This window comes from Marmota flaviventris, chromosome 11 (genome assembly GCF_047511675.1).
Source record: "Marmota flaviventris isolate mMarFla1 chromosome 11, mMarFla1.hap1, whole genome shotgun sequence".
Taxonomy (NCBI): domain Eukaryota; kingdom Metazoa; phylum Chordata; class Mammalia; order Rodentia; family Sciuridae; genus Marmota; species Marmota flaviventris.
The window spans coordinates 51,676,120-51,688,757 of record NC_092508.1 but is presented as its reverse complement, the minus strand read 5'-3'; the positions used below and the strand labels follow the sequence as shown (position 1 = coordinate 51,688,757).

The following is a 12,638-nucleotide window of genomic DNA, read 5'->3' as shown; positions in this document are numbered from 1 at the left end:
TCACTGAGTTGCTAAGCGCCGCGCCATTGCTGAGGCTGGCTTTGAACTCGTGATCCTCCTGTCTCAGCCTCCAGAAACACTGGGATTACAGGTGTGTGCCACCACGCCTGGCTAACTTCCCCTTCCTGTGGTCGTACATGATGTGGAATTACACTGGTCATGTATTCATATGTGAACATAGGAAAGTTATCTCTGATTCATTCTACTGTCTTTCGTATTCTCATTCCCCTTCCTTCCCTTCATTCCCATAGGTCTAATCCAATGAACTTCTATTCTCCCTCTCTTTCCTTGTTGTGTGTAGCATCCACATATTAAAGACATTCAACTTTTTTTTTTTTTTTTAGGATTGGCTTATTTTACTTAGCATAATAGTCACCCGATCCATCCATATACCAGAAAAAGTCATTCTTTTTATGGATAAATAATATTCCATTGTGTATATAAACCACATTTTCTTTATCTACTCATCTGTTGAAGGGTACCTAGGTGTGTTCCAGAGGTTAGTTATTGTGAATTGTGCTGGTATAAAAATTAATGTGGCTGAGTCACTGTAGTATGCTTATTTTTTTTTTAGTATTTATTTTTATTTTTTAGTTGTAGTTGGACACAATACCTTTATTTTACTTATTTATTATTTTTATGTGGTGCTGAGGATCGAACCCAGGGCCTCACCTGTGCTACGAAATTGCTCTACCACTGAACCACAACCCCAGCCCCTGTAGTATGCTGATTTTAAACTCCTTTGGATATATATCAAGGAGTGGGATAACTGGGTGAAATAGTGGTTTCATTCCAAGTTTTCTGAGGAATCTCCATACTACTTTCCAGAGTTGTTGCACAGTTTGCAATCCCACCAGCAATATATGAGTGTATCATTTTCCTCACATCCTTGACAACATTTATTGTCACTAATATTCTTAATAAATGCCATTATGACTAGAATGCAAAGAAATCTCAGTGTAGTTTTAATTTGCATTTCTCTAATTGCTAGAGATGTTGAACATTTTTTAAAAATATTTATTTATTTATATATCTTTAGTTTTAGGTAGATACATTAATTTGTTTTTATGTGGTGCCGAGGATCGAACCCAGTGCCTCATGCATGCTAGGTGAGCACTCCACCACTGAGCCATCACTCCAGCCCCTGAATATTTTTTTCATATATTTTTTTTTGGATCATTTGTATTTCTTCTTGAAGTACCTGTTCAGTTGCTTTGCCCATTTATTGATTGGGTTATTTGGGGTTTTGATGTTAAGTTTTTTGAGTTATTTATATATCCTGGAGATAAATGCTCTGAAGTATGGGTTTGAAAGATTTTCTCCCATTCTGTAATCTCTTTGTTCAGGTTCTTGATTTTTCCCTTTGCTGTGAAGCTTTTTAGTTTATTGATTCTTGATTTTGCTTCTTGCGCTTTAGGAATCTTGTTGAGATAATTGGTTTCTAAGCTGACATGATGGAGAATTGGGCGTACATTTTCTTCTAGTAGGTATAGAATCTCTGGTCTAATTCCTAGGTCCTTCATCCATTTTGAAAAACTCAACAGTCTTATGCTAAAAGGGTTCTTCAATTTTTTTTTTTACCATTTTTTCAGTTTTTTCCTCTTTTTTCTTCTGTATTTTAATATATAAGCATGTCCCCAAGATTTTGTATGTAATACTCTGCTTTAAAAAAAAAATCTATACTACTTGCTTTTGTGATTTCATCTATTTCCATCAACTCTTCTCCCCTTCTTCATAAATTCCTCTCAAAGTGCTCCGTGGTTCATCATCCCCAGTTGCATCATGTAGTACATCCCATTGGGCCAAGACTAGAATATTTTTCTTTTGAATCAACTGTGTTTTACAATAAACTTCATCTTTATTCTCCAAGTCACTTGAGCAAATCCTTTAGAGCTCTTGTTTTCTTTTGCCATTGTTTTGTTTCATTTCTCTCTTCAACTTCTGCCAAGTTCTGAGGACCCTAAATATCACCTGCAGGATACTGTGTTCTTTATTCCCATACAGGGTGCCTGCCAGAAAGCCTATGAATATCCATTAACATTTAGGTAATTGTTTCTAAGAAAAAGCTTGGTTCAGTGTTCAGAGGAGCTCATAAGTCACCATTTCTAGGAAACTCAAATATGCAGAAACTGGCTCATACACTAAATGGATAAAAGTCAACCTACCTACTGTACACTCTTGCTATATTTAAAATCTATGCATATTTATCTTTGCATCACAGGTATATAAAAAAGTAGAAAGACTATGTTCAATTGCTTTCACCACACAACTACATAATCTAAACTACTTAAAAAATTTTTGAATCTCTAAATCAATAATCAATTGTTGTGGTCCCTATTCAATTGTTCATATCATCATTGTTGCCCTTAATACATTTTTAAATACAATGAATTGTCTATTCTGTATCCAGGGCAAAAGAGTTCTATACAGGAGTATAGAATTAGAGTTCTATATAGGAGTACATCTTCATTTTTGTATTTCCAACTCTTAACACAGAGTCTAATACAAAATGTGTGTTGGATGAATGAACCTCTATTGCCCACTTGTCATAAAGTTATGATGACTTTTCTATTATTAAGAATAAAAAAAAAGATGCTGTACTCAATTGCACTCAGAATTGTTGAACATGAAAGGAGCCAACTTGTTTTCTGGTAAAAATAGACTTCTAAGATTGTTTTATATTTATAAACCTACAATTATCTGGTCACCTTTTGTCAATTAAGTCTTAAAATCACAAGTGTTTGAGAGTTGTTTTGTCGCCCCCCCCAGTACCGCCAGTCTGTTTTCTTAAAAATTCATCACATCCTATTCATTGCTCTGATTCAAAGAGAAAATGTGCATATTTGAAAATGACTCATAATATCTAAATTATGCTAAAATTAGTGTTACACTAATTAGACTAAAAGACCAACCCCTTGAGGTTTGAAGGCCTTCCTTCTTCATGTTTTTCATATTTGGAGTAAAAAAGGGATAAGATATAAAGGCTGGAAGGAAAAAAAAATCTCTTTGCTACATAAAGATAAAAACCAAAATAAGTCAATGCAATTTTTTAAAACAACCTGTTGATTTCATCAGAAAAAAAAAAAAACAGTTAAAAACAAGGTCTTTGTACCTAAAATAGAATTGCCTAATATTTCACTGTGAATCAAATATATATTTTTTGTGGTATAAAATTCATCATCTCCTAAATTTAGGTTAGCTCTAAACACTAATTATTTAGATGAGGAATTCTTTCAGGGGGCAGGGATGGCTAAACACTGATCAATCACCATTTGCTAAATCTGATGCACTGTTATCAAATAACAGGGACAGTGGATATAAGAGGGGGAGATAATACAAACGGAGACCCAACTCCTTGGAAAGCAGAGCCAGAGAAGACCAGGTAAAGGTACGCAATAGCCCTATCTCAGACTGAGAAGGACTCAGGGCTTCCTTCGCTAAGGGAAAGAGGTTTGATCCAGTTATATTTGACTGTCAGATGATAGGCACTTTAATAAACACCTGGAGTTCATGGATATGAACATGAAAGAAATAGCAAGAAAAACTGAGGATAAAATCTTAAAAAGGAAGTACCAATATAATATAATGAGTGGCAGAGAGTCTTGGTGCTTCAGCTGTTCACTTGTGCACAATGAAGTTGACCCAGAACTGCTTTTGAGTGGAGATGAGTTGACCCCTCCTTTAAGGACTCCCTGTCCCTTGGATGTAGAGATGAGACAGTCATTTATTCAGATAGTCTTGGTTTTCATTTTCATTAGAATATTTCAATCCTGTGTTGTTTGTTTGCACTGCTTGGTTTTAAAAGTCAGTCTATTTGCTTTTAATCAGCAAATTAACTCTACTCCAGGACCAATGCAGAGATTATGACCTTATATATTTTACTGTCTCCAACTCTTATCAAAATCAAAAGTACAAGAAGTAATATCCCCAAAGGATGATAGCCTAGATAATAAGTTGTTTAGTGATCTCTGTAATCTGTCTAGATTTTAACATTAAATTAAACCAAAACATCATTAAGATGAATATCTGGACAGTGTATCAGGGGCTGTTTTGTTTGCTTATGGCTAGGCACACTCCTATAAAATTGCTTTTACTGAATTGAGCTTTGTTGTGATATCTTCTGCTACTTGCTTTTGGCTTTATTGGTGAGATATATTAAAGAAGTTGCTTTAGCCATCTTTTTATAAGCTCTCTGGGAGATTTATCAGGATTTCAGAGTGAGGAAGAGTTTGATGCTTCTTTTACAGACCATGCAAGTCCAATGAATACCTAGCCATGTTAATAAATGTAATTGAAATGATTCATTTTCATTTTTAACCTTTTATCTTTTCACATGAATTTGAAATAACAGTGTAAAAGTCCCACAGTTAAAGTGGAATGCTTTTAGTTAATTACACTGATTTTTCTCCATTTTCAGGAATGAACTAAATTATGGCCTCTGTGGGTTCCTGCCCTCTTGAAAGAATCAGGTCTCTTTGAAGATCCCAAAGGGGATAATGAGGAAGGATGGGGCTACTTAGCAGCAAAGTTTTCCAGTTTTAATGCAGTCATGTCAGCTTATTGGCATCTTCTATGGGTATAACCTTAGCAGTGGCCTGCCAGTGACCAACATGGGTCCTCATGATGTTGATCATAGATGTTGGACCTGAATATTTCTGACATCTCTGTGTGCATGCTCGTTATCTGGCACCCATCTTTCTCCTGAGTCATCCAAGCCCAAACTAAACCATCAGCAATACCAGCTGCCACTACCCTGGTCAATCTGGCAAAAAGGAAAAAAGTGGGCTAAAAGGAAATTAAGCAATATTTTCCAACCTATGAGGACAAAAAAAAATAAATCAACCCTAAAAATCAGATTATATTTTAACTAGATAATATTTAAAAATCCAAAATTTAAAAATCCAAATTGCATTGTATTTATTATTTTGTTTAGTGTGCAAAATATAAAAGTGTCATTTAGAAATTTCAGATACAGTGTCCATCTATGAGATATATTCTAATAAGCATGTTCTTAGATGTTCACCTTCAGAAAAATCTACCCTAAGATAGACAAGTCTCAATTGACACAGTAAAAAGTAAAGTTCCTTAAAGATTATCTTCAAAACGTTCTTATTTTCAAATGCCAAAGGCATCAATACAAACTATGCTATCAACATGTGCCTAGAAGAAAACAGTTCTAAAATAAGCTGAAAGATGTGAATATAAAAATACGCTTCTAAAAGTAACTTGAAAGTGAACAAAATTATTTAAAAACTGTTATTTCAGATTATAGAAGCTTCTTTGTGAATGTGGTCACTCAAGAGCCAATGCCTAGCTCATTCCATGGGGCCAGCATTAACCTGATGCCAAATCCAGACAAAGATACTAAAAAAGAACTACACATCAATATCCTTTATGAACGTTGATGTAAAAATCCTTAATAAAATTTGAACGAAAAAAATTCAAAGCACATTAAAAGCTTATTCACTAAGACAAATTGGGATTTGTTCCTAGAATGCAAGGATGGTTAAATACATGAAAAATCAGTGTAATATACCACATGAACAGAATAAAGGGGAAAAAGATAATCATCTCAGTTGATGTAGAAATAAACACTTGACAAAATTCAATGCCCTCTTATGATAAACACACTCAACATACTAGGAATGGTAAGATGCCATCAACAGAATCAAGTGTTGTTTGTACCCATAAATATAACATGTGTATATTCATAATCTACATCAAATAGACAAAACTCCCAGGATGGGGTTGGGGTTGTGGCTCAGTGGTAGAACATTCATTTGGCATATGTGAGGCACTGGATTCAATCCTCAGCACCATTTATAAATAAATAAAATAAAGGTATTATGTCCATCTACAACTAAAAAAAAACCAAACAAACAAACAAAAAAACAACTCCCAGGAGTACTTACCTGCCAAAATTTTCTTTAACTGTCTAAACCATACATCGCAGTGGTCTTCACTTAAATTAATAAGATCAAGGGTGGAATCTTTTAATTTGTTCTGTTCCTTTTTCAGGCAGAAGAAAAGTGTGATGCCTAGTAAAGTCCCACTTCTTGGCTGCTTAGCAGAGCAACGCCGCTTCAGCTTCACAGAGAATATGTTTTTGAGCTCAAGAGATTCTTCTTTACATAGCAAATCAAATTTATAATTACCTGAAAAGAAAATTTATTTTCTTCAATCAAAACCATTACATCCATATCTTCTATGTATGCACAATAGTTAAGACCCAGAAAATCTTTATCATTTTTAATTATGTGGTTTCCCTTTGCGTCTGTCCCTGCATGAGACAGGAAGGGAAGAAAAGAAAAATGGATCTATTTTCCAAAATGAGGGGGAAAAATAGGATGAATGAAGGGCATTTCTGCCACACGAGGCCTACAATATTCAGAATCAGAACATTTAATGTATGAAGAATTTTGAGCAACACTGTAGTAATAAATTAATATCATGCAAGGGGCTCTTTTGTGACAAACTAATGCAAAAAAAAAAAAAAAAAACAAAAAAAAAAACCACAGAATTCACTCACAGAAGTGAGTTATGCCAACTTATTGAAGGCAATCTTAAAGAAAAGGAAATGTACCCTCCTGGAAAAGTAACACATGTGCAAAAAGGATGAACATGTATGATTATTGTCAATAGGAAACATAGGAATTCCTGCCAATCTAGAAAAGCACTCAAAAAACTTAACCACAATCAGACTTTATTTTTAAAGTGGTGTGTGTGTGTGTGTGTGTGTGTGTGTGAGCAACTTTCAAAACTTTTGCTTCTGATCAACATGGAATGACATGGACTGTTTATAACTTCTACCTGAAACACCACAAAACCACACAGGATACCTGAAGAAGCAGTGTTCAAGACACTGGACCTCAGGTGACAAAGGAGGACAGTGGTCCCTAAGAGAAGACAAACAAAATGCACCACATGATTGCCCCAACCTACTACAGGAGAGTGTGTCCAGGACACAATGGAGGCAGGGGAACCCTAGTGGTCTTTCTTGGTTGAGAGGGAATTAGGGGTCCAAGATGTCAAGGTGACAAGGATTCATAAGGCTAATTACCAGAAAGGAAAAGGCTTCACAGAGAGCACTTAAGATCTGTAGAGGTGTCAAGTCTTCAGCAAGTATTGGTCAACACGTGAGGCCAGGGAAAGAACCACTCACAGGACTATGAGAACAGTGTTCAGATCACATAGGCATCCAACCAGCCAAAGTGGAAAATCACAGAAATTCACGGGAGATTGGGGAGAATATTTAGAAGAATATTATCCCATCAGTGAGTTGACCAAAGGCTGCCACCTAACAAGCCTAAAAAACAAGCTGCAAAAGCATTACTCTGCTTCCAAGTAACTTACAAAGCACTAGAATATTCATAGAAATGTAACAATGTCCCACAAGTTTTGTAATATCTTTCATCCAACTTCACATAACTAGGTATGCAAAATATGTGTCCCACAATAGAAAAAGTAATGAATAAAAAATAAAAACCAGATGAAACAATAGAAAGTAGAGGCTATGTCTCAGCTTCTTCATTCCTTGAAGTATGCAATTGTCCTCAGACTGGAGTGAGGACTTTGAGGCACTCCAAGATACTCATTGTCTGCATATTTCTGGGAGTTTTTGGCCTTCTCTAATCATTCTGTAAATCATAGCCTGATTGATAATGAAGCACAGGTACCACTAAAATAGAAAGGAATAGAAAAACCTTCACTCAAAGATTATCCTATTGTTTAGTAGGATAGGGGGAACTCAAAGTCCATTTTTCAGGCCTGACATTCTCTAGAAAGTTCAGGTTTCAGCTCTGATTATAATCCACTTCCATCCTTCGGTGACACAAGACCCCCAACATATTAATTCAGCAGGCTTTTCTTTGTGTAGCAAAACATTTCGTAATCTCAGAAAATAATCATCACTATTATTATAATCACTTTAACCAAAGGAGTGCACGTATTTGAGCCAAAACCTTTTTATACCTTTATGAATTGAATGATTCACCCTGACTTCCCTTTTCTATAAATACTAATCAATTAATCTGTATTGTAAGATTGACTTTTCTCTAGTACAGTTCTCAAGCTATCAGTCTCAGAAGCCCTTTGTACTCTTAAAGAATGAAGAACCCCAGATAACTTGTTTGTGTAGGTTATAAGTATCTGTATTTGTTGTACTAGAAATTGAAATTGAGATTTTTTTTCAAAGAACAAGAAAACAATTCATACACTCCTACAGGGCAACGATGTTAGACATATTCATCTCTGCAGAATTCTACTGTACCCTTGGGAGACAATGAGTGACTATTGCAAACATATTCTTAGTAATATGATAAAAACAGCTTTGACTTTACTAATCCCCGAAAAAGTCCCTGGAACACACTTTGAAAACACTGCTTTAGCATATTTTAGATCATTTGTGCCCTTTAATCATATTATGAAGTTAAGTCCTTTTTCAGATAATGTTCCAATTAACTAAAATTTTTGGTTCCCTCTTAATATCACCCACTGATCAGTGTAAGTCTCTCCAGTTGAGCACCTTGGTAACCTATCTCTGAAAATAGCCTCTTATAACAGCATAGGGTTTCAAGTTCATCTGAGTTTTTTAAGGAGTCCCAGTTCTAATAAGGAAGAATATATTAGAAAAGCTGGCCAGAGGAGTATGATACCTAACTCATTCACAATAAGTCAGTAATATTGCTATGATTTGAATGTGAGGTGTCCCCAAAAGCTCATCTGTGAGACAATGAAAGAATATTTAGAAGTGAAATGATTGGTTTATGATAGCATTAACACAAATCAGTGATCAACTGAGTGGTAACTGAAGGTGAGTAGGATGTGGCTGGAGGAGGTAGGTCATTAGGGGTGTGCCTTTGGGGTATATATTTTATATATGCAAGCAGAGTCAGTCTCTCTCTCTCTCTCTCTCTCTCTCTCTCTCTCTCTCTCTCTCTCTCTCTCTCTCTCTCCATTCTGATCATAATGTGAGATGCTTCCGAACCGGTAGGCCTGTGGCCTCCCTCACAGAACACTTGAGAAAGTCCAGTGATATCTTACCCGCTTCCAGTACTCTCAACAATGAATGGAGCAGGTTTGTCCAAGGTCCTGGAAACTCCTCACTCTGTAGTATATAAAGAAGTATGTGGTAAACAGTGTCCTGTGAAGCTGGGGAAGTTTGTCTGAGTATGGGGGTGTTGCTGGGTGTCTGCTTCACACAGCTGGATGTGTAGATAAGCTGCACCATATTCCTGCCTAAATAAACTTGATTTTGGCTATATCTGTGGATATTCTTTTAAAAAATCAAGCAATTAGCAAAGCTGAACATCTTTTCATGTGCTTTCCATTTTAGTTTCTCAAGAGTTGCCTCTATATGTGCTTTGCCCTACTTCTATTTGTCTATTTTTTAGTCACTTGCAGAAATCCTTTAAATAATCTAAAAATTAAACCCTTTATACACATTATGTTGGTAATAACTTCTAGGCTGATTTTACAACAATTTGTGTCACATATAAATTTCATTTTATGTGGGAAAACATACAACAAGTAAGAACACAGAGGAAGGAAAGAAGGAAGAAAAGTAAAAGAAAAAGCAGCCATTGAGGGAAAGAAAAATTGGGACAAAATAAACTCTTTACTTTTAATTTGAAGTTCTGTAGTGTAGTCTGTAATTATTTCATATGCATGTGCTTCATTTTGGCTAACAAATAATTCAATAACTATTCCAATTTAAAACCTCTTAGAAAATTGAAATTTTAAAGATATTGACCAACAGCCAATATCACATGACAATAAAAAACAGAGGAATTTCCAGAAATAAGAATACCTAATAGAATACCTATAGAATCATCTTCACTGTTCCCAATTACTCTAGACATTCTAGCCAATGCCATAAGGAAAATGAAATAAAAGACAATAATTGGTGGTAGAGGGAGAGGAAGCTGAAATTGTAACTATATCACAATATATTTGTAAAAACCAAAAGAGTCAACTTAATCATTAGACCTAATAAAAATATTCAGTAAGGAAGCTCGTTACAAATGTGTCTATACTCAAGGAGACATAATGGATATAAAGAGATACCATATCCATTAGCATATCATACTTAGGAATAAATTGGCAAAATGATGCTGGACTTGAATGGGGGAAAAGCCATTTATAATTTACTAAGAATAAAGAATTAAATGGAGATGTATTAAGTTCCAAGATTACATGTTTTATATGACAGAAACCTCATTATTAACTATAATACAACTTCAATCAAAATCTTAATGGTATATTCTTTGATGTAAGGAGGAACAAGGAACCTGATCAAGTGATTTGCAAATTCTCTTGGAATAAATGTCTTACATTAACTAAAAAAAAAAAATGTTGTAAAAATAATGAATGGAAGATCATGCCCTGTCAAGTATATTTTATAAAGTTATGATAATTAAAAACATCTTTAAGTAGAGAAATGAATGGACCAGAGAAACATTTATATGATTTTTAAAATTCTCTAATGTGTTATGGTAGAATCTAAGCTCACTGGGAAAAAGTGAAAGGTGCTTTAAAACTGATTTAATTTTTTGAAAAGAAAAAATAGAGCCCCATCTCATAATAAGCACCAATATTTCCAGAATAGAAATTTATATAACCATAATAAAAAAGCCCTAAGCATAACAGCAAAGGCAGACATTCCAAGATCAAGATAATTAACATAAAAATTATTCAATGCCTACAAAGTCCTAAAGACCCATAAAAGGGAGTCACAAGCAAAGGCCAAATGAACAGAAATACTTGCAACACATGATGATTATATAATCTATTTAATCAAGAAAAGAACACTTTAATGGAGAAGCACATAAAAGACCCAAGCAGGCATTTCACAAAAGAAGAAATGCAAATTTACCAATGAACATATGAAAAAGTTCAACCTAATTAGTAATCAAAGAAATGCAAATTAAAACAACAAGATACCACTTTTTGCCTTTTAGATTGGCATGAGATCAAAAATAAGGCTCAATGATGGTACAGCTAAAGGGAAGCAGTCCCAGTGCTGCTAGGAATGAAAAATGGTAACTGCTGAATAACAAGTTGGGAATATGTATCAAAAGATTTCAAAATGTTAATTGCAGCAACATTTATGATAGCAAAAATATTTAAAGAAACATTTGTGTCCTTCAATGGGAGGATGGTTGAAGAAATCATAGTCGTCTTCTGTAACTCAAATGAGCCAGTGTGAGCTCTGTATGCTGATCTGGAAAAGCATTCATGCTAAGAGAAATGAATAAATGGAATAAAAGTTATAAAAGCAGTCTGAGGGATTTGATCACACTCTCATTCGAGAGATTTTTAAAAAGAAATCTAAGCAAAATTACACAACAAATTTAACATTGACAACCTATTAAAAGAGAGAAATGTAGCTTTTAAGCAATGTAGCTCAGTGATGGAGCTTTTCCTATCATGTATCAGACACTGCATTCAAATCCCAGTGGGAGACATGGGGAGGGAGAGGGAGAGGAGAAGGGGGAGAAAGGAATACAAAGTTAGATTTCTTATAAACCTCTATAATTTTCTTTTGAGAGACAGTGAGAGAGCGAGAAAGAAGGTGGGAGGGAGATATGAGATAGAGAATGTGAGGTTAGATTTTTCTTATAAACTTCTATAATTTTCTCTTCCAATAATCAACATAACATATTTGAATATAGAAAATAAAAAATGCTTTAAAATGCATGGTTTTGGTCCAGCAATTTACTTCGAGGAATTTACCAGAAGGGAATAAGTAATACGCAAAATTAGCTAAAAGAAAGCTTACCCAAGCATTATTTGGGCAAAATTTGAAAACAACCTAAATGTGCCGTAAGTACTGGTTCTATAAAATATATTTATATAACGGAATGCTACAGATCAATTAAAATGCATTACTTGTAGAAAAGTATCCAAAATAGCATAACACATTTCCATTACTATTCTATATATTGAATACAAAACATAAGAGTAATACATTTTATATGCATATAAATATTAATGTGCATGAGAGAACTTGATAAACTAATGAGACTGTGTTTAATTTTGCTGACGTAAATTTATTTTTACAATGAAGTACTTATGATTAGTTGTAATTGCTCATCCTAAAATTGTTTCTGATCATTTTGTTTTTATCTAAAAAATCCCATTCCCTAAGAAGGGTAGCTGATATTTAATGAGCACATGCTATTAGCCAGACAATACCCTAAGTACTTTACATGCATCATCTCCTTTAAACCTTATAGCAATCCTATTTAGTATTTATATTTTCCTGAAAAGGAAGAAACTCAAGATGGAATTGAAGTAACTATCCAAGGCTATACTTATGACAGGGGCAGGGCCAAGATTTGAACCCAGGCATTTTGGCTGACCTTACAAGTTTTCTACAATGCTGGGCTGACAATAGGGACTTTCTTCAAGGAAACACTCATGGGCCCTTTCATCATTCCTGCTGGTTATTAAGGCACAAGTTCATTACAATCAAATGCAGATATTTTAAGGTTATAGTTTGAATTTTGTCAAATATATACACTTACAATCATTATCTCAATAAAATTATTTTTTTCATTATTCTAGAAAGTTCCCTCAAGCCACTATCCAGCTAATCCCTCACTATCACCATTTAGATTATTACTGACTTATTTTTG

The 12,638-nt window shown here is 34.5% G+C and overlaps 1 protein-coding gene across 1 annotated transcript in view; it reads right to left on the bottom strand.

Moving 5' to 3' along the window:
• Cerkl (CERK like autophagy regulator) overlaps nucleotides 1-12,638 on the bottom strand; it is a 109,245-nt gene that overhangs the window by 59,288 nt on the left and 37,319 nt on the right. Inside the window, 1 exon segment of the mRNA XM_071619009.1 lies at nucleotides 5,913-6,155. Coding sequence (XP_071475110.1) covers nucleotides 5,913-6,155 — 243 coding nt within the window.